This window comes from Halichoerus grypus, chromosome 2, assembly GCF_964656455.1.
Source record: "Halichoerus grypus chromosome 2, mHalGry1.hap1.1, whole genome shotgun sequence".
NCBI classification, from domain to species: domain Eukaryota; kingdom Metazoa; phylum Chordata; class Mammalia; order Carnivora; family Phocidae; genus Halichoerus; species Halichoerus grypus.
In genome coordinates, this window is record NC_135713.1 from 98,940,915 (window position 1) to 98,963,537 (window position 22,623).

Sequence of the window (22,623 nt, forward strand, 5' to 3'; positions counted from 1 at the left end):
TCTTTAAAGGAAAATTGCCAAGGATGCAGAAGGAAATGAAGATGATCAAAGATGAGGATGTGCATTTCAATTTGGGTGTGAAGAGAGCCCCCTCCTTTCCCCACTGCCTGCAGCCAGTGGTTTCCCGAGGGAAAGCTCCCCAAAGACACCCCTTCCCAGAAGCTCTCCGGGGGCCTTTTTCCCAATTTCGGTATGAACCTCCTCCGGGACACCTAGATGGATTCCCGGGGGTCTTTGAAGGAGGAGGGTCTCGGAAACGGAAGAGCATGCCCACCAAGATGCCCTACAACCACCCTGCAGAAGAAGCCCCTCTCGTCCTCCATGAGGAGAGCAAAAACCACGGCCCTCCGAACCTCTCTCTGCTCTTCCCGCAGCCCCCGCGCCCCAAGTATGACTCGCAAATGATCGACCTGTGCAACGTGGGCTTCCAGTTCTACCGCACCCTGGAACACTTAGGGGGCAGGCCCGTCAAGCAGGAGCCCGTGAAGCCCAGCGCCGTATGGCCCCAGCCGACCTCCGCTCCGTTCCTGCCCACGCCCTACCCCTACTACCCCAAGGTGCCCCCTGGCCTCATGTTCCCCTTCTTCATGCCCTCGGCCTCCCCCTTCCCCTTCAGCCGGCACACCTTCCTGCCCAAGCAGCCCCCGGAAGCGCTGCTGCCGCGCAAAGCCGAGCCTCAGGAGAGCGAGGAGACCAAGCAGAAGGTGGAGAGGGTGGACGTGAACGTGCGCATCGACGACAGTTACTACGTGGACGTGGGCGGGGCGCAGAAGCGCTGGCAGTGCCCCACCTGCGAGAAGTCCTACACCTCCAAGTACAACCTGGTCACCCACATCCTGGGCCACAGTGGGATCAAGCCGCACGCGTGCACCCGCTGCGGGAAGCTCTTCAAGCAGCTCAGCCACCTGCACACCCACATGCTGACCCACCAGGGCACGCGGCCCCACAAGTGCCAGGTGTGCCACAAGGCCTTCACGCAGACCAGCCACCTGAAGCGCCACATGATGCAGCACAGCGAGGTGAAGCCGCACAACTGCCGCGTGTGCGGCCGCGGCTTCGCCTACCCCAGCGAGCTCAAGGCCCACGAGGCCAAGCACGCCAGCGGGCGCGAGAACATCTGTGTGGAGTGCGGCCTCGACTTCCCCACTTTGGCCCAGCTGAAGAGGCACCTCACCACGCACCGGGGGCCCATCCAGTACAGCTGCTCCGAGTGCGACAAGACCTTCCAGTACCCGAGCCAGCTGCAGAACCACATGATGAAGCACAAGGACATCCGGCCCTACATCTGCTCCGAGTGCGGCATGGAGTTCGTGCAGCCCCACCACCTCAAGCAGCACTCCCTCACGCACAAGGTACGGCGGCGGGGGCCGGCCGGCGGGTGGGGGTGGGGGCGGTGCTTGGGGAGCAGGCGCAGAGCCCTGGCGGGGAGGGGCCAGGAGCCCTTCGCCGCCCCCCGCCTGGGACAGGAGGGGCTGTGCAGCCCTGCGCAAGGGGCTGCTTCCCTGAGTCCTCACCTCCCTCCTCGCCTTGACATGGCGGACGCTGAAGAGACCAGCAAGCACGTCCTTTGCCCTCCAGCCTTCTAGAGTCTAAGATGGGCCTCGAAATAAATAATGTGGCCAGTTCGGAAAAGAGAGTGAGGAAGGCCGAAGGAAACAACAGGTCCTTGTGCTGTTGCTTCTTAGCCTCCTACAACCGCTAAAATTCGGTTTCTGGAAACATCATCCAGGGCACTAGCATGAGTGTGGCCTTAGGCCTCATTTACCGAAGACCAGCTCTGTGCCTGGGATATACTAATCAGAGCCTTCTTCTAGAGACTTCTCTTGGTCCTTTGCTGCCGAAGCCGTGGCTCCGTTTGGGGTCGTTTTCTCGCTCAGCTATGAGAACTGCTTCATATGCACATGGCTCTGGGTCCAGCAAGGCCTGCGCTTCCGGTAGTAGAGCCCCCGCCTAGTTGGGTACAGTGCCCTGTGGTTTGTTTTGGGAGGAGTGAGAGAGCATCCTTCTGTTTGCTTTGGTTTTATCTTCCCTGGGAATTACAGGCCCGAGGGTCTAATTTCAGCCTAGCTTGCAACCAGAGCGCTGGAGTCGTGCAGGATGAACTAAGGCAAGGCCCCAGTCATGTCCCTGAAATCTTACCCAGCTAAGCTGACTTGGGTCTGCTTTGAGCTTCCCGGAGGGGAGCTCTGCCCCACTGACCTCTCCCCTCACACTTTTGACCTCAAGTGGTTTTCTTGGCGGGAGAGACTTCTAGTAAGCCAGAGTTTCTAAAACCCACTGTTTAATTCAGAAACGTCAGTGGAGGACTTTGCCCAGCCAAGAAAACATCTCTACTCTGCCATAATGGGTTTCATTTGATAGGTTAGGACACAACAGGGGCATTTTTTGGCTCTGCAGCAGAGACGAAATGTGTGGCTGCCCTGTCGGCAGTGCACCTGTAGATTCTACAGCTCCTGCCCTGCAAAAGGCACCGTAGATTCCATCCAGAGAGGAGGCACCTGCCAAATGCAGGAACCATCAACAAAGAATCTGTACTGAGATTCAGCCACAAAGGGGACCATATGCTGATTTCAAGGACTCCTACATGTGTGGAAAAGGAGCCAAAGATGCATTTTAGAACATATAAAAATTCTGTAAGATAGTAGAAAATGAAGTCAAAAATGGACAAAACAACCTGGTATCTGAAATGTCTCGTTTGAATTAGGAAACAAAACCCATTTTAATCCACAGTGTCAGCAAATAGTGAGAGGTAGTATTTACTGAACACTTGCTGTGTACCAGGTGCTTTACTTCTCATTTAATCCTCTTCAACAACTCTAAGAGCTACCTGCAGGTATCTCTACTCCAGATTTGCAGATGAAGGCACTGAGGCATGGGGCAGTCACCCAGAATCTGGGACTCCAGCTCTTGAACGCTACTGTCAAGTGTTCCCCTTCTCCACCCCCTTCCCTCCCTCACTCCTAACAACCCCCACGGGCTCCCTCTCTGTGCTTTCACTGATCCTATTAGTGAAGTCACTTCCTTTGTTCCCCAAGTTGTGTCCAGCCTTCCGTTCACTTGAGTTCTAGGCCAGCCTATGTGTGAATTTTACTCTTTAGAGAATTCCGAAAACAGTGGTAAGTAGATTCTTCTCCTTGGTTGCAAGACAACAGAATCATAGGCAAGTGGAGAGGCAATCTTGAGAAGATGCTGAAGTAATGTTTGAAACCCATCAAGAACATAATTTTTATTTATAAAAATTAATTATAGAATATTAATTTTTATTAATTTCAAAATTTTAAACTCATGGCTTGAATATGCAACATACTATTAAAATTCATCTTCTTAGGAGGGCATTAAAATTTAGGTCTCTTTGTTAGCCTAAATTCATACTCATCTACAATCATCTAGACTCAAGAGTATTCCAGCTGGAAAGAGTACCTGATTCTCATATCCACCACCACATCTTGAGATGAGGGAGCCATCCCCAGGAGAGGCCATGAGACTTGTCTAAAGTTACACAGCCAATAAATGGCTGGGCAGAGACGTGGACTCGCCCTTGGGTGCCATGGGCTCACCAAAACTGAAGAGGGATATTTTCTTATCATGTCCCACATTAAAGAAATGGACATATAGGCAGAGAGACTCAGAGCTATACTTGGAACTCCTCTCTCCCTAAGTCACTATGGATACCAGATAATATGTGTTTTATAAGGTACAATTGTTAGCTAAGCAACTTGTTATAATCCTGTAACAACCTTAGTTTTAATGCCATGGTTCTCTAAGTTTTCCTTCTGAAAAGTCATTCTGTGTTAAGATGGCTTGTAGAGGCCTTTTCAGGAAAGCACTGGTGAGTCAGGAATAGCTAATACTCTACTTATACTATGAGTCCCTGGGAGTGCTTTCAATTGAGGGCATTGATGCTTAAGAATTCAAACACTTCTCCATAAACAGCAAGGAAAGTAGAAAGTCTCCTTCTGTCCTGTTTTCTAATTCAGAAAGCTGTCCTCTGCCAAATTTCTCTATAGGACAGAAGCTAGCCGAGCAGAGGCTCCATAGCCAAATCACAGAGGTCACCATGACCTGTGGGAGCCCAGGAGACTATTTCAAGAGTTGTAATTTATTCAAGTGTGCATAAGAATTGTTCTTCTGGGATTTTCAAGTCCATTAATGAGAACGCCAGAAAACAGTGGTTTTCATATGAGAAATGATAGTATCACTTGAGAAGGTTTTATTTTTTCATTATCGGGAAAGGTGGATTATAGACTCATTTCACATATCATTCCACAGTGCTCTTACCAAAATCCTATTAATCCCCAGAACTGTTACTGTAGAATTAACCCCTGTAGCAGCAGGAACAAGAGCAGTAGCTTTCTTTTCCTCTAAAGGTCTGGCTTAGTTCATGGTTTTCAGAAAACAAAAAAGATTATGTAATCAACACTTTTCAAGAAAACAGCAATTAACAAGGCTAATGCCACACCATTTGGGACTCAGCATCTGTCACCAAGCTCTTCATGGACTTGTGTGACAAAGAGAAAAATGAAGATTATAATTCTGATGAAAGCATGTTACCTGCTAACCACAGCGTTTTTGGAATCTTGCTTCCCTCCAGGGCGTGAAGGAGCACAAATGTGGGATTTGTGGGCGGGAGTTCACTCTGTTGGCCAACATGAAGAGACACGTGCTGATCCATACCAACATTCGCGCCTACCAGTGTCACCTCTGCTACAAGAGTTTTGTGCAGAAACAGACCCTCAAGGCACACATGATCGTCCACTCTGACGTGAAGCCTTTCAAATGCAAGGTGGGCAGTGGGCCCCGGGAGGGATGCAGGTGGGGAGGACTCAGAGGGTTGTGCTAATGCCCTGTGGGGGAGAATCTCCAGGAAACTTTGTACTGTGTCATCAGGTGGGGTCACTGAGGCTCAGAGTAGGTCTGTGGCCAACCCCAGGCCCATCTGCTGCTCTGTTCCTCTTTGCACCACCTATGCTAACACCAGCCCTTAGCCGGTCCCTGAGAACTGCCACTGTGAAATCAGAGTGTAGAGGGGAGGAGGGAGCCAGTAGGGGAGGTCTGAGGATGGAAGGCCCATTTGGGGAATGAGGTTGTTAAAGGACAAAGGTGATGTGGAGAGTTCCCATTCCAGAAAGGAGCAATCGGGTATAGTCCTCTTCTCCTTACAAGCCAATAAGTAGAATAGAGAAAGGAGTCACAGAGGCTTCTAGCACTACCCCTCCTGTCTCATACCACCCCCCTTGCCCTCCTGACACTTGGACTGAGCCGTGTAATTTGAGGGCAGGTCTCCCAGGCAAGAGGAATGAGATTCTGAGGTTAGCCCCTCTGATGACCTTAGAAATGCTTGTTTGGGTTAGGGAATAACTGTGAGCACAGTCATCTGAAGTGTTTCTCGTTTGTTCCTAAGTACCATGGAGTGCAAGGATTGAGCATCTTCATTAAAATGTCTGTATCAGGTTAACCTGGTTGGATTTTTATTTTATCAGCGGAGATAACGTGGGAGCTGGAGATTTGTAAAACTCAAGGCAATGACTGGTATTAGAAATGCTTGGGCTTTCCAGACTGTTCCCCTCTCCTCCCGTCCCCTCCCCACATTGTTTCCCTTCTCCACCTCCAGAGTGAGAAGGAATCTTGCCGAGGATTGGGTAGTTTAATTCAAGGAATGTACGGGCACGTGTCATCCCCATTGTGAAGAGAGGGCTGAGGGGGAAGGAGAGGGGAACCCCACCTTCAGTTAGAGCCTCTCTGTTTGAAATGGAAGTCTTCCTTCTCGGTTACTGCATGTCTGATAGGGTCCCGATGATATGCTCTGTCCATCCGAGGGGCTGTTCCTGCTTTAATCCTTCTACAGCATGTCCCCTGTCCCCCCTCCCCACTTGAAGGAACCCCCTGTGAAGCTAACTGCTTTCCTGTGTTGGCCACTCCTGGACGGGGTGAGAGGGGTCAGGAACCAGAGCTTCCCTAGACCTCTATGAGCATTCTCTGGAGGTGGGGGAGGGAGGTTTCTCCCTCCAGCCCTTTCCTGCCACCCACTTGTGTTTCCCCTCCTTTCCTTCAAGTTCCCAGTGGTTTGAAAGTCAATTTATGTCCATCTTGAGTCATCTGAGCCGAAGGGGGAGGAAGCTGCATGCAGATGGAGCTACAGAATTCATAGTGTCTGGTGCAAAATGAAAATGTGAGGCCGCTTGTTCAAACATTATTAAGAATTTCAAGGTGTTAAACTCAGGACCCTTCTGAGTTGGGGCCTGTGTGACTGCATTGGTCCCATGTCCATGAAGCCAGCCCTGGCTACACGAGCCTGTGGATTCCATATCCCACCTCTTTGCTCTCTCGTTAGGCACCCTTGATTTCCTTCCCACTTCCCACTTGAGCCCAGGGGTTTGCTCTTTCCTACAGTGGGGGTGCAAACAGGTGCTGTCGGTCACTCTTCATGTGTTACGCTGAGTGGACTCTTGGGTTTTGAGCACAAACTGTGTTTTTTATCTTATCAACTGGTGGCCGAACATGTACCTTGTTAAAACACGAAGGGAGCCATGCTTGCCGTCCCTTCCACACCTGTCCAGTCCAGCCAACTCCCACTTCCACCTCATCAATTCAGGTCCAGCAGTAGGGGTTAAACCAGGCAGAAAATATCTCTGAAACAAGGGACATGTCAGGGAGCAGAGCCGATACAGAAAAAGGACTTGCAGGCTGGGTTTGATCTGGGGACATAGGGGCAGTTCTGTGTGCCTACCTCAAGGGCCTTGGAACGGCCTGGAGAATTTCTTGGGCCAGGTGGTATCTGAGGGTTTAGAAGGTTCTCTCTGGTACCAGTGCACAGAAGACTGCATATTATAGTGCAACCTGGGCCCAATGATCAGTGAGCCAGCTTTGCCCAATGCTTTATGGGCATTGGGCATCCACCATCCACCCCAATGATAGTGTACCACACAGGGCTCAACGGGTGCCTGAGGTTCCACTCTGTGGTTCAGAAACTCAATTTGACCTCTCCTTGAGGGTGCATTAGGCTCTGTATGTGTACTCACACCACCTGATTGCAGGATGAAATGCCAGCTCTGAGATGATGCACAGTTTATATTCTTCAGTAGCAGATGGGCCTGTTGCAGGAATTGGACGAGTCATCTGCAAAGGCCACCTTTCCCTGCTGGACGGGTTTTCCCAGGAGACCACACTATGGGTCAGAAGGCTGCCTAGGAGAGTGTATCTATCATTAGAAAAAAACAAGTGGCTGTTGAAAGGTACTTTTGTCAAGCAGGTGGCCCTTCTCCATTCTTAGACATTTCTGAAACAAGGACAGGTGTCAGAAGAGCCATCTACCTCCAGGGAGGTGCCAGAAGCATCTCCTTGTCCCCATCTCCCTGCTAAGTGCTCCCCTGCTTGGTGTCCTCTTTGTGTCATCACCCTTCTTCATTTCAAAGGAATTTCAGTGCATGTCTGAGTTTACAGAGTATGTGACAGGGCTCTGTGTGTTTGTAAACTAGCTCCAGATCCCACTGTAGGATATTGTGTCCTGTGGACTTCACTCCCCATCAGTGTCGTTGTGGATTCTTGGAAATCTGGCCCTGAGTGGAGGTTGATGGGACTTTGGGAGTTGGGTATGGAATGGAGGGCCATTTGCTCATCGCTACAAAATTCATAGTCAATCAGAGATGAGTCGCTGGCTGACTGCATAGCGATATTGGAGAAGAGGCCCAGAAAACTCAACCCAAGCTTTATTGTGGGTAACAGGGAGGAGATGTTCCCTTTACATGATTGACATGGCTGGAAAAGGAGGCAGACGTTGCTCCAATCATGTTCCAAGAGTTAGCTCTGTCTCTTTGACCCAAAACCTTGTAAAAAGGGGAGATTGTTTAAGTAACAGATTCTACTTTCTTGGGTTTCTCACCACTAAAAATCCTTCCTAACCTAAAGCACTCCCCCCCCGCCCCAGCCCCGTTGCAACATGGACTGGCTCTCTCTGGCCCCATGCTCAGTGGAAACAGCTGTCCACAGCAAGCAGAAACATTCGCTCACTGTGAGATTAAGCATTAACAATAGGACGGAAAATTAGAGGAGAGGAAAGGTTTCCATTCTATATTTCTTTTTTTTTTTCTTAAAAAAAAATTACTGCCCTTCTGGGCTCTTTTGCTATTGGCTCCACTTCTGGACTCCCTGCTTCTTGGAGCCAGCTGGAGGATCTCCAAAGACCTGCGCCTGTAGACTTAAGCCATGTTTCAGAAATATGCTTCCCAGATTCTGCGTAAGCACGCAGGGGTTGATTTGGATGCTATCCTTGTAGCAGCCACACTCCATAATAGCAAAGAACCAGCTGCCGTCTTTGGGAAACCTGTCCAGGAAAAGCAGCCATCCAGAATTTCCGGGACAAATTCTCCTTTGAGATGGGTGAAGCCGGGAGCTGCCTAAGTTATGAATCACCAGGTCATCTGCAGCCTCGTCTGAGGCAGAGGCCCGAAGGCGGAGGGCAGAGCTGATAGAAGAGGATGAGGTCTCCTTGGAAAGGGTCCCACCACCTTTGCCACAATGGCTTTGCTTGGCACTCCAGCTCTTGGATGCCCCATGGGGGATAAACCGGCTGGGGCCTGTGAGGGGCCCAGAACTTTGGGTCAGGGCTCTCAGGCTGGCATTGCGGGGGTTAAGGCAGTGACCAGATAGCAGCCTTTTGGCAGCAAAGCCCTCCTCAGCAGAAGGAAGGATATAGCTGTATGAACTGCCTGCTTAACAATGCCTCACATGTCCCCAGGGGCCCGCCTGCAAATAGATTTCATCTTGCTTTCTCTTGTACTTTTCAAAGCTTCCTGTTTTCTCACGGTCCTTTTGGACAGTTTACAGTCTCTCTCTCTCCCTCCCTCCCTCTCTCTCCCTTTGAGGAAAGGAACACCCTTCTTATTAAAAGAGAGAGAGAGAGAGAGAAGAATGTAAGGGAAGGGCAGTTTAGCAGAGGCCATTCTCCTCGGCTGCAGGCTTCAGCTCTTTGACCTTTTCTCCTAGAATAGGAAAACACAGGCTTCCTGGTGCATCTCAGTCCTCAGGCTCAGATGAGGCTGGTTGGCACGAAGCGGCATGCCTCTTCTTGGCTCTGTGGGCCTCTGGCCAGGGCTGCCTGCTGCCATCACCCAGTCTCTGCACGAAGCCGGCTTCTCAGTGTGGCTGGCTGGCCGCATTGTCACTGCAGCTCACGTGAAGTGGCCTGAGGTGCCTCCAGGCCCTAGACAGCGAGGGACGGGGCAGGAGGAGGCCAGAATTCAGAGGAGTGAACAGGGCTTCGGCCAGCTATTTAAAGGGCTGAGGATTGCGGAGCCGCATAAAGGGCTTTCCCAAAGGCTGCAATTCAGGATGACTCTTCTCTTTCCAACCACGTTTCTCGGTGCTGGGTCAGGCACAACTCCTTCCATTTCTGTACGTCTCAAGTGACCTGGCAAGTATTTGCTCAAAGGATTCCTTACTTCGTCCTCCCTTTAATATTTCCTCCAAATAATTTGGTTTAAAAAGCACTCTTATCTGTAAAGATCTTTCTATTTCCAGAATGTAAAGGAGTCTACTATGTACACGGTAATGATAATAATAAGAGCTAATATTTATTGAGCTCTTACTATTTGGCAAGACCTTTGCATGAATTATCTCATTTGATCCTTACAACAACCTTCATAAGAAACTATTATTATCATTGACATTTTACAGAAGAGAAAATGGAGCAAGTTCTCTATCCTTTTGGGCTCTCACCATCACCTCTCTGCTCTGCTATCTCCAAACCTAATGATTCGTACAACCCACTTTTAAAGGACAGTTCAAAACATTTGTTCCAATTTTCTATTAAATGTTGAGGTCCCCCTCCATTTAAAAAGTAGGCATAAAAGTGTGTCTTTGATGGAGAAGCTGAGATTTAATGTCAGAGGCACACGAATACCCCTCATTAGAGCAACTGAGAATTCAGGAGGGGCAGACTGGTTGAGATGACCACCTGCACCATGACATCTGAGACTTCACCATTCCAGTAGCTTCCTGTATCGACAGCCACCTTAATTTAATCCCCACAGACCTTGGCAGGAGATGATTCAGCAAGTCTTGACTTGGGTAAGCTCTTAGCCTCACACCTCATGATTACAGGGGCCTTGACATAGACTGACTGCTTTCCCCAGGAGAAGAAACTAGCATTTTGGTGATCCCTCCCAACTCTTCTTCTTCCTTCCAGTCTACTTCCCTTTCTCTACTATAATGATTCTTCTTGGAGCTCACATCTCAAACCCCACCCAAGGGTGCCATCTTTAATTCGCCCAGTTCTCTTTCTCTGGCCTCTCTTCAGTAACAGTGACTGAGAGGTCTCTCTCTGAATTTCACAGGCATAAAATATCTTCTACTACGTGGATAGCCCTGTGCTTGATATTGAGGTTGGCCACAAAGAAAAGGAAGGTAGCCCTTGCATTTCAGAAGATAACCTGGGTTCCTTTTAGTGCCCCAAACATCTTTCAGAGTTGACACACCTTCATTCAACCCTGCAAAAGCTTTCCATCGGTTGGTCCAGTAGGCTACCATAAACCATGAAGGATAACTCTGATATATACAAAATAAATTTTACCATCAGCACAAAAATAAGTGTCCTCTACCAGTCACCTTCTGATAATATAGCTGACCAGTCATGCCCTACAGTGGACCTTCCCTAAAGCCATATGCTTTGACTTCAGGGGACAATATCATTTTAATGTCCTGATATACTCATGTACCACTAAAAATGTTTCATGATTTTCAGGAGTGAATGAATTGAGTTAGAAAAACATTATATTAGAAAAATACACACTGGGCTATGTTAAAGGATCATAAAATGTGGCTTGTCTAAAGCTAAGAAAGAATCTGGAAATTACTTATCAGTAGCCATTCTGATGTGTGCACACATCTCTGTGTGTTGGGGTGGGAGTGGGATGGGGAAGGGGAAAGGGAAGTGGGACCTTGGGGCAGGTGAACTGCACGATCCCTCTGACCTACAAGTCACAGCAGCTGTGGCAACAGCAAATAGTTGGTCATTATCACAGCTGTGATCACTGTGTTGCCTATGGTTTAAGGTTGAACAGAGTACCTGAAACTACTTAATGAAGAGAATTCATTCTGTATCAAAACAAAAACAAATGGCACCCTATACATTCTTCAAGGTTTGGCTAAAATTCCATCTCCTTCATAAAAACCGTTTCAGACAAGTCCAGCTTCTAATACCTTAGCAAGTAGAGGTAATACCTAAATGTAGAATCTCTCCTTTATAGGAGCCAAGTACAGAAGGCACCCATCTCTTCAATTCTGTCTGGTTTAAACTACCATGAGACCCATCCAAGCTTGGACTAGTGCAGTAGTCTGATCTTGCAGCCTCCAAGATCAGATCTGCAAGATCTGCAAATAGGTCTGCAAGATCAGATCATATTTATGCAGATGCAGAATCATGAGTGGAAATACCTAATGTAGAATCTCTAGATTCAAAGCTTTCTTTCCCCCTTAGTCAGGACGGAGAACTGGATAAACTAAGCTAAGCTAATAAGTAATACTCTACCAGAACTTCCACACATGTGCAAAGCTGAGTCACAGATTGATTCATCTTACTAAATTGTCTCTATTGAGAATAAAAGAAAGCAAGTATCCATCCCACACGTAGGGCTTCTCCCCAGGACATTAAAATTAGACCAACACTCTCAGTCTTTTCCCTCTTGGGTCACCTTTTCCACATGAACGTGGTGTGCAGATGCTCTGAATACTGAGTGTGGGACACCAGTATGCCAAATTCATTCTTGCCAGTAAGGAAGTAAAAAGGGAAAAAAGTACTTAAAACCCCCAAATATGAATCATTTAAAAATACAGAACCAATTATTCATTATCCATGCATGGATTATCTGTGACAAAGTTGTCATCCCAGCTGGCTGCCTCTTACCACCCAGCATTCTTTTCGGCTGGCCTCCCAAGGTCATTGTTTGTTAGGTCTACGCATTCTTCCAGGGCCAGTTAAGTCTCATCTCCAAGGCCACCTAACAGAAACAGTGCCTTCTTTAATAAACATTCAATCCAGGATCCCCAACACTATCCCTGAAAATCTCTCTCCGTGAGAAAGGAAAACTGGTGCCAGCCTCAGGGGACACTTACCTTGAGTCCTCTCTCCAAGCCATCTCTCCCCCCATCTCACTGCCCTCACGACATGGGCCTCTGAGGTTGGGGAGGGAAGGAAGATGTTCCTTCTTAACACTCTGGCCTTAGCACAGACAGAAAATCTTCTTTCTATTCTTCCCAGCACAGCTGAGGGAGGGCTGGATCCTCTAAACCCTGCTCTGCTAGGGCTTGGGGACAAGAAAAGGAAGGAAAAGACCCAGAGCAGCAGATTCTGTTTTCCATCTTCTGCATCTGCATAAATTGCCTTCGAAAAGGCCGTTCAGTTCTTTCAAAAGAAGTTGGAGAACCACTGTTCTGATCCATCATGCATCTGCACTTTGTTGGAAGAAGAAATGACAAAACAACAAAAAGAAAGAAATGAATAAAACATGTTTACTTTTTGTATAGCTGAGATAATATTTTTCAGTACTTCAAATCTCTGCCCATAGAGAAGACATATTCCTTCCTTTAGCTCTCTCTCTGTTCTTTCTAATTTTGACATCCATCCCAAAAATAAGCAAATTAAAAAATTAGAAACACATTGCACGATACAGTCTAACAGAAGAGTTATGTTGAGGGGACGCAGGATGGTGTGGTGGTTTACCATGTGGCCTCTGGTGTCTAGTGGCCTTAGTTCATTATCCCAGCTCCAGTACCCATTAGCTGTGTACCTTGGCTGAGTGCCTTAATCCCTCATTTTGTCCATCTGTAAAATGGGGGTGATAACAGCACCCATCTCATGGGATTGACGTGAGAATTAGATGTGATACTCCATGGCAGACTTAGGACAGTATCTTCCATGTTACAATGCTCCATAAATATTAAACAAGTAATCATACACTTACGATTAAAGTGAAGCACACTTTGAGCCATTGTTTTTCACATCAGCCTTTCTCCTTTTCTACAACTTGCATTCAAATGAAGCTGAAATAGGTCTGTAAGTTTTGCCTTGTGTTTAAAAATCACTGTGTAATAGGAACACAATCTCATGAGTCCATTCCTACTGGCTCCACCTCTGAGCCGGGCACAATCCAGGCCCTCCCTGACGTCACTGGGGACATTTCACTTGGAGGCTGCTTAAAATGCCAAGATCCAAACAAAGGAGTAGCACATCCATCCTCACATGGGCCTGGGTGTGGGTTCATCTGGGGAGGGCCCACCACCACGAGTAACCTGTCTTATCCTCATCATTGTTTCTGGCAGCTGTGTGGGAAGGAATTCAACCGGATGCACAACCTAATGGGTCACATGCACCTGCACTCTGACAGCAAACCCTTCAAGTGTCTCTACTGTCCAAGCAAATTCACCCTAAAGGGGAACCTGACACGCCACATGAAAGTGAAGCACGGGGTCATGGAGCGGGGCCTCCATTCTCAAGGTAATCACTCTTCCAGGAAGCACCCAAGGCTGCTGAGGCCAGTGGATAACAAAAGGGAGCTGAACTTGTTTTTAGGGGGCTTTACTTTGGGGGGCTATTCCTGTAGTTGAAAAGGGATCAGAATTTTCAAGACTACAGCAGAGGAAAAAGAAGAGTCTTACAGTGTTACTATAACAAATAGAATGCTAATATCCGAAGGTAGTGCATAAAAGTGAATTATAGAGGAGAAATTGGAATATCCGAACGACACCCGTCAGTACCGTTATTAGTTTTTGCTCCAGACACCACATCAGGTGTCCTGTCTCCTTTTAATCTTTAAACAACTCAAGGCGAGAGGAACTTCTATTACCTCCATTTTACAGATGGGGTAACTGAGGCTTCAAGATACTGATTTTCCCAAAGCTGCTCAACTCAAAAGTGGCAGAGTCAAGATTTGAACACAGACCTTCCCGACCCTAAAGCCTTTAGTGGATCTTTTTCATCGCACTGCTGTTAAAGGACATGTGATTTTTCTTTCCTTTATAAAAAACAGGTCTGTAAGCTCCTCATTAGCAGAAGTGTATCTGTAGCAGGCTAGGTCTCCTCGTGTTCACAACCAGATGCACCCAGGGACAGTTTTCCTGCTTGGTGGGGCTAATTGGCCCATATGCAGAGCACGGGCTGCTGCCTCCCCTCACTGAGTCCTCACTGAACCAGTAAAAAGTTCTTGCCTCTTCCATTTTCTCAGTCCCAGGGCCCTTAGCTGTGAAGAGTTTAGGTTCCCGATCCACTAAATTCAGCAGGTTGCTCTTTAGTCACTTAAACAAGCGGTCCTTCAACAAGCAGGCAAGAAATGGAGCTCTATCCCAAACAGCACGCTACGTGCTGCCAGAGAGACCAGGGAAGTGAAACCATCTTTGCTCCCTGGAAAGTCTGTGTGGGGGGAGAGCAGACACACACTGAGGTAACTTACAAAACCCTGTGAACTGCTGTTTTCTGATACTGGTGTGATTAAAGCGCAGTGCCATGCACTTTAGAAATACTATTGTTTGTGCCCACAATTTCACAAAGTAGCCTGTGTTATTCCCATTTTATGTAAGAGGAGACCAAGACCAAGAGGCGTTATAAACTGTTCGATGTCATACACCAAATCTGAAGGCAGAACTGGGACTCCAACTCCAGAATTTCTGAATGAGGCCAGCGCCCACTACACTAGGCGAACACATGGGGTGATCTGTTCTTGTTGGCCGCTTCTCCTACCCTTCTCAGAGAGCTGGTCAAATAGGCACACGTATTCATAAATACGACATACACGTATACTCACAGCATGAAACAGAATGATTATAGTTTTCCTATTTTTCACGGCACCCACTGAGCTTACACTGCTCCTGAGTGACAGGGAGCTGTGGTCATCACAAAACAAAGCCTAGAGTTTATGCAAAAGCGCTGAAAAAATTCTGGTTAAAAAATAAAAGCCGTTTTCTTTCCCCAAGATTGGTTTTCTCCTGAATTATTCTTTGCATCTCTAGTTGCCTGAGCCAATTTCAAACATAGGCCTGGATTTTTCCGGAATAGGTGAAGTTTGTTCAGTCGCTGTGCCTGGGGACAGAAGGCAATGAGGAGACAGTCCTCCACTTGAAAGCCTACCCTGGTCATCGTGTCTTACCCCACATGGGGGCTCAAATCCTAAAAGGCACCTAACGACTCTGTCATTCTTCTGGAAAAATAAAGAGCATCACTATATATCAGAGAGATGCTTTGAAAGTTAACAGACTTTCAACAATTTTAATGTTTTCATCTACAGAAGGTGTTAGCACTTTTTCACTCTAGTGTTTGAAATGGCTCAAAAATCATGACTCAGATTAAAAAGATCCTCCCTGTGCCCCTTACATGATTAAAGCTATAGACAGCTTCATTGCCTGACAATATCGTAAGGCAGGCTGACTTGGACCTTTGCCCTTATGTGCTCCCACCCTGGAAGCCTGATTGTTCCCACCTCCTCCTCAGGGCCTGATTGCTGGCTCACCAGGACCAGAGACCTTCAAGATCAAATCGGGCAGAATGTTACCATGTGTTTGTTGGCTCCTGAAAAGTCCCTCCCTGCAGGGCCCTCAAACTGAAACTAAAAGTGAGCCCCTTGCGCATGGCTGTGCCCAACAGCAGAGATACTTGTGGTTGGACACAGGGACTTTGGATCTCTTTGTGCCCTCTCTATCTGTGCTTAGGGGCCTGCTTATGGCGTGGCCTTCTTGGCCCCAAATGGTAAATATAATTTTTTCAAGATGAAAATACCTTTGTTATGGTTTTGTTTTTTCTTATGGTAAAATATATGCTCACTGAAAATAATAAGAAATATATTAGAAATGAAAAGAAAAATGTTAGAATCACCTAATGTTTGAGATTTTGATGTAAATTCTTCCAGATATTTTTTGATAAAGATAGATAAAATTGGGACTGCACTATAAATATATATATGATAAATATGTTTTTTACTTAAAATATATAGAATACCTTTTTATGACTATTAGTAGGTCTCTACATCTTCTACATGTGGTTCATTGTATTATTTATCTAAGTCAACCTCTATCATTTCAGTTTCACTATAAAAAAAAATGTGATGAGCATCCTTATACATTTTGTGCACCTGTATGACTATTTTCATAGTTTAAATTCTCAATTGTATAATTGCTCAGTCAGAGCTATGCTTATTTTAAGCTTTTGGTACATGTTGCCAGATTTACCTTAAAGGAGTTCTACTGATGTAAACTACATCTGTGACAAGGCCCATCTCTCCATAGCCTTATTGGGAATTTATTTTTATTTTTAATTTTAATTTAATTATTTTTTTTTAAGTAGGCTTCACACCCAGCGTGGAGCCCAACACAGGGCTTGAACTCACGACCGTGAGATCAAGACCTGAGCTGAGATCAAGAGTCAGACGCTTAACCAACTGAGCCCCCCAGGCACGCCTGGGAATTTGTTTTTAAAATGTAAAATGAAACTATACTAAATGGCCCTGGGTACCATGCAATGACCCATTTTCACAGCTATTCCTGGGGCCTGAATATTGCTTTTGCTCTCACAGGTTTTGGAAGGGGGAGAATTGCCCTGGCCCCGACTGCAGGAGTCCTCAGGAGTCTGGAACAGGAGGAGCCCTTTGACCTTTCCCAGAAGCGGGGGGCAAAGGGGCCAGTGTTCCAGTCAGATGGGGAGAGCGCCCGGGGCAGCCCCTGCCACGAGGAAGAGGAGGAGGACACCAGCTATGAGGTGGGGCGAGACAGCCCGGGCCTGGCCCCGCAGAGCAGGCAGCCCTGCACACCCCACGATCGACCCACCCAGCCCGAGCCAGCTCCCAGGGCACTCGAGGACCCCTGTGAGGAGGAAGAGGAGGACGACGACGAGGACAAGCCCAAAGGAGAGCACCAGGAGAGGAGCAAGGACAGCCTTGGGGCAGAGGGCAGCCCGGAGAGAGAATTCGCCCTCAGAGAAGAGTGTCTCCGCCTCAGGGCTCTGCAGAGTGCCCGGAGGGGCCCCTCCTTTTCTGATTACTTGTACTTCAAGCACAGAGATGAGAGTTTAAAAGAATTACTGGAGAGGAAAATGGAAAAACAAGCAGTGCTTTTAGGTATCTAAGTGGACAGTTTTCAAATTGCATTTGGAAAATGAGAACTAGGCAGTTCAAATATAGCTTTCTGCATGAGTTGTCATTTGCTGGAGACTGGCAAATGGTGCAAATCTTTATAAATGGCTCAGACTACATGAGCAGGGATTTGTCCTCAGTAATGTAAACGCTTCTCAGGTCTTTCCTTGGGCCCTTGATTTCTAACACACATGCAGGGTCCTCTTCAGTGCTATTTTATGCATCTCCACTATAATAGACTGTACATATTCTAGAGACCTAATTGTGAGCTGATGCCGAGGTGCTTTTAGAAATTCTATTTTCCTTTGACTAATATGCAATACATGGGAAATTTTTTTTAGTTGCAAAAATATGGTGCTTGACACGTTACCTTATCAATGATGATTTAGTTGAATGTGTGCAAGTTACCATATTTTTCCAGATAGATGAAAACATTCCTAGTTGTATATATGAAAATCACCTTTATTAAATAAGCCAACACACCAGAAATGACAAGAAGAGTGAGGTATTGAAGAGGATATTCTCAAGTGATTGCTGCAGATATAAGAGAGAAGTTTAAGAAAATATGAATAATTTCACTAATGAAAAACCAGCAGTTCTGAGCTTCCTGCCTGGGTCTGCCTTGTTCTGCTCCAGCTGCCTTCATCAGATGTGGCATTTGGAGCGTGTTGTCAGATGGCCCCAAAGTGGTCAGCGTCTGCAGGCTCACCCCTTGTGTCCTGAGCAGAGCTCCTTCCTGGAGACCTTGTTCTGAGGCCCTGTGCCCCATAAAGTAGCTGCAGGAAGAGCTGTCGCCTTATGAGCAGCGGCTTTCTCCTCAGCGCCGGAGCTGGGGGCATGGTCGGGAAGTCTTGCAATCTGAGTGCTGCTTCTTTAGAATATTAGAATCACCATCAGCTAATTACTGCTAAGGGAGATTCTGGACTGTGTTCTCAATGCTGCCTGTGCAGTAGAATCATCTAGGGGAAGTTTAAAAAAAAATACCAATGCTGAGGCCTCAAGCTCTGAGATTCTGATTTAATTTGGTCTAGAGTGGTGCCCCAACTTTGGTGTTTTTTAAAAGGTTCCCCCTGATGATTCTTCTGTGCAGGAGGATCGAGAAAGACTGACTGGGCTAATAGGGTGGCTCTCTTGGACTCCATGAATATGTGTTTCTGGCTTCAGACTCATTAAAATATGGAGCAGGAGACCTTGAAATCATACTGCTGACCTAGGGCTTCTTACCTGTTCCATAAGACCCTCACAAGGACACAAACACACGCATGCATGTGCATGTGTGCACACACACACACTCACACTCAACACACACTGTATAAACACACACTCTTTGTATTAGAAGATGATGCCTGTGATGTTTATGGTCACCTAATATGTTTAAAAATACATAGCCAGCCTACAGTGACTCATTATTTCCTCCTAGATGCTTGAATCATAATTCTAGTGAGTGGCCATGACTGTCATGGGTGGGTTGAACCCAGCCAGTAGGCTTTCCTTAGGCACCGGTGCCAAGTAAAGCAGTGCTCACGGGATGTTGCAGATCTGTGACTGACCATAAGCAGTAACCCTCTGGTACTGTGTCTGTGTTTATGTAAAAACTGCCTCTTGGTTGGTAGTTTCAACTCTTATTTGTAGAGCGAGGTACTGTTTATTGTGTTGCTTTCTCTCCTCCTAAAGTTCCAGTACATTTCTTGAGAAGACCTGGCCCGTGTCTGACTGCTGGATGTCAGCTTTTTCTCTTGGCCAAGGTGCTTCCCCCTGAGACTCACTGACTTCTAATCATCCCCCCATGGGCTTTGTCAATCCCTGACGCATTTCTCCTGCCCCCCTCGCCTAAAGCTCTTTCCTTCAGCCTCACCACCACTGCAAATGCCAAAGCTGTTTGGGTTTCCTACTGCCACCTGTGTCCTGAGGTCAGGCTCCTGCAAAGGGGATGCTGAAGGAAATAGTTTGGGTTTCTGTGGGTACAAGCCCAACTCTGTGCCGGGAAACTGTCCCAAGTCCTTGGAGGGGTGACTTGCCTTCCAGTCATTATTGATATAGTTCATTAGTGCCTCTGATCAAATCATGCAGGAGGCTGGCTGCATGGTCTGTGAGGCCTCCAGCTGTCAGGGTCCCATTACAAGTTCATTCTTTCAGTAGCCTATAGTAGTTGAAGACATACTTCCAGTGTGTTCTGGGCATGCCTCGCCAGAACCAGGAAATCTAGAATAGCAAGCTCTAGTCTTTTCCAACCAAATGAATCACATGGGAATGTTTGAGGATCAAGTTCATGTTGAGATGGAGAGAGTATGGTCTAGAATGATGGTTTCCAAACTGTGGATCAAGGAGTCAGAGGTCCCTCTTAGGTCCCTCCAAAGCTGCTAGAGGAGAAGGAGAAACTCTCAGCCCTCACACCCACTTCACTCAAAGTGGCTCACATTTCATCTGTTTTTCATGTTAGCCTTTCAAGTAAAATTTCATTTTGAGGGGAAAAAATGCCTAAGAAGAGTAATTTAAAAAGTGTTAGGAAGTGTATTATAAAGCCTGTTTTTAGTTCTTGACTCTGGGTATGAGAGACTTAATTAGATCTAGCCTGATGATAAATATAAAATATACACTGACTTTGTGAGAATTAAGGCTAAAATCTTGGTTTTGTATGTTGTTGAGTGACCACCATCCTGATTTGCCTGGACCAACCCTGGTTTATACCTCTGCCCCAAGATAATTGCTAAGAGTATTACCTCAACTCTCAGAAGTATCCCAGTTTGGGTGAGAAATTACACAGATACCTCATGTGTAAGTGCCGAGCTAAGGGAAGGTTGGCCAACCTTGCCTACTGGGCTAATTAATGAGAATGCAAACCTGAAGGATAGCATGTGGGGGTGACCCTGAGAGAACTGAGGGGCAAAACCGTCCAAGGTTATCAGCACTCTAAGGGCTAGGGCAGCATAACATTCACCTTCTTATGACACTCTGAAAATAGGTCACTACCGAAAGCTTTCCAGACTTTTGACTGCTGTCACTCTGAAACAGCCAACTGACCAGCCAAGTGGCGTATTTCTCTTTTATCCTTTTTATTCAGGCCTATGATCACCTCCCTCTTTTTGCCTTCTAATTCCTCTCTCATTCTTTCTTTTTTAAAAAATTTGACTCCCCATTGGCCATGAGACTGAGGCTGACCTTTCATAACCCCACAAGGGTAACTGGTATATTTGTATACGAGTAGCGGCATGAGAAAGTCCAATGTGCATACTGTATTTATTAAGCCCTAAAGACATTTAATAAAATATTAACATCGCATTTTGAATCATGATCTTTGTCTGCTTCGCTGGAACAAAATGTAACAGAGCTAACATTTAAAATCCTTCGCATATTTGGACAACATTACACCAAATGTTGATTTTGTACAGAATTCTGGCTTGCTATTTAAATATGAAAACTCCAAGTATGTAGTAACCCAAGTTGTGAATATCGCTTTCTGCTTCAGTGAAAAAGCAGTTTACCTGAAAATAGCATGTCACCTATATTTTGTTAATTTAAGCAAATAAAGACATGTTGAAAAGGCTGAGTTAATTATTTGCAAATACCTGAAATTTTGCTAGGAAACTACCATTGTCAGTGTCTCGCTCCTGCCCTCATCCCTTCTGCCAGAGTAGTTCCCTTTGGGGCTTCAACCCCAGGGAGATAGATGTTGGATTCTCCCTGCCTCAAGGTTTCAGAAAGGATTCATGAAGCTCAGACCATCTGCAGGGGGGTGACACTTTCCTCATCCTCTTTATCTTTCCCATTCAGAAAAACTAGTTCTGGAAGGGTGTCATGAGGAAGTGGGAAGTGAGCAGCAAGATTGCCTTACTCTGTGTCAAGTTCTTTGTAGGATACAGTTGAACCAAGAGGCCATGTACTATACTGGGCATGAGCATAGGTTCTGGTATCAGGTTCCTGGGTTCAAAGCCCAACTCTCCTACTTGCAATCTTTGAGACCTGTGACCAGTTTGTGAACCTCTCCGTGCCTCCGTTTCCTCACCTGTGATAATGGGATTCGGAACCTTCCTCACCAAGTTGTTTGTAGGTTAAATGAGTTAATATATGCAAGACACTTGAAAAGTGCCTGGCTCATGGTGCATGCTATGTGAGAATTTGCCATTATTGTCACCAACAAAGTGGCCAGAAGACAGAACGCTCAGCTCTCCCTTCTCAGCTTACAATGCTGTGTCGGCATGGAAAGTCGCCATTTCTGAGAAGGCTTCCCTTTTAAACATCATACACCACTCTACGCCACACATGGTGCTAGGTGATCACACATTTGATTTTATTCAAACCTCACACAACCCTGAGAGGCAAATTTTATTTCCATTTTACTGATGAAGAAATGGAGACTTGGCAGAGTGAAATAAGTTGCTCCAAATGACCTAGTTAGCAAGTTCCTCATTTGCCACCAAAGCATGTACCAGGTTGGGTTCTTTGGGAGTAGATGATGAGACAAATCTGGGTGCAAGGTGTTTTCCAGGGATTAGAACCAGTGAAAAGAAAGGGGAGGAAAGAAGGCTGAGTAAAGAGAGAGGACGAACTGTGTGTGATACAGGCCTGCTAAGCCTCACTCAACATAGCAGGTAGCTCATCGCAAGGATTGCCCATCAGAGTTGTGCCATGTTGAGCAGAGATGCCCAAGCCTTTGCACACACCCCCTTGCTCAGTCACCAGGTATGGGCTGCCCTGGAAAGGGCAGGACCTCAGGATGGTGTGACTCTGTAGCAGGGACAGACCTTGAAGGAACGAGTGGCCAGAGGTTGTCTACTGACTGATGGCTTGATACAAGTCCTTCCTTGAAGAGACACTGCTTGACTCATCCCTTGTCTACCACAGTCCACCCCTTGTATGACTCCAGTCCACTTGTTCATGTACGTTCATGGAACATCTCCTCCAGCATACCAGTGGTCCTCTCTTTCTGAAGGAAAACTTAGAAGAGGAAGATGAGTGGGAAAAACTTTAGCCCCCACTACTGTAATTAGCCTAGGAGACACAGCCAAAACTCATCTTCTCCTTCCTCCACTACCTGTCGGGATCCCTGTCACCATCAGATACCGCCTCTGCCAGTCTCAGAACCTACCAACACCTTGATCTTGAAATTCCCAACCTCCAGAATTGTGAGAAATAAATGTTTATTGCTAAAGCTACCCAGTCTATGGTATTTTGTTATAGCAGCCCAAGTGGACTAAGACACATGCCCTTTTCAGAATGAAGTTTCTATACTTGTTCATTTGTAGTCACAAGTCGGAAAGGAAGTACCAAAAGAAACCCAAATGGGTGATCTGGGTTCCACATGTATTCCTCCATGACCCATTTTGTAACCACAGCCTTCTCCCTCCTGATGATTAGGTTGATTACCTCTGCCAAAATGGTGACTCCATTCTTTATCTGCTGGTTCCTGGAGACAAGGAACAAAAAATGCCCAGATAGCAGCTGTAGCTTCTAATTCAATGGTGCCCTTGCTGTGTCCCCAGGTGAAAGTGTATCCCTTTTTGAGGATGAGAATCTC

General features: G+C 46.6%; 1 protein-coding gene across 1 annotated transcript in view; it reads left to right on the plus strand.

Moving 5' to 3' along the window:
- Positions 1-20,649, plus strand: part of ZNF366 (zinc finger protein 366) — a 68,362-nt gene extending 47,713 nt beyond the window's left edge. The window contains exons 2-5 of the mRNA XM_036085731.2: positions 10-1,352; positions 4,592-4,783; positions 13,315-13,489; positions 16,554-20,649. Of these exons, the coding sequence (XP_035941624.2) occupies positions 24-1,352; positions 4,592-4,783; positions 13,315-13,489; positions 16,554-17,101 (2,244 nt within the window). The 5' untranslated portion in view covers positions 10-23 and the 3' untranslated portion in view covers positions 17,102-20,649. The remainder of the gene's footprint in view (positions 1-9; positions 1,353-4,591; positions 4,784-13,314; positions 13,490-16,553) is intronic.
- The last annotated feature ends 1,974 nt before the right edge of the window (positions 20,650-22,623 follow it).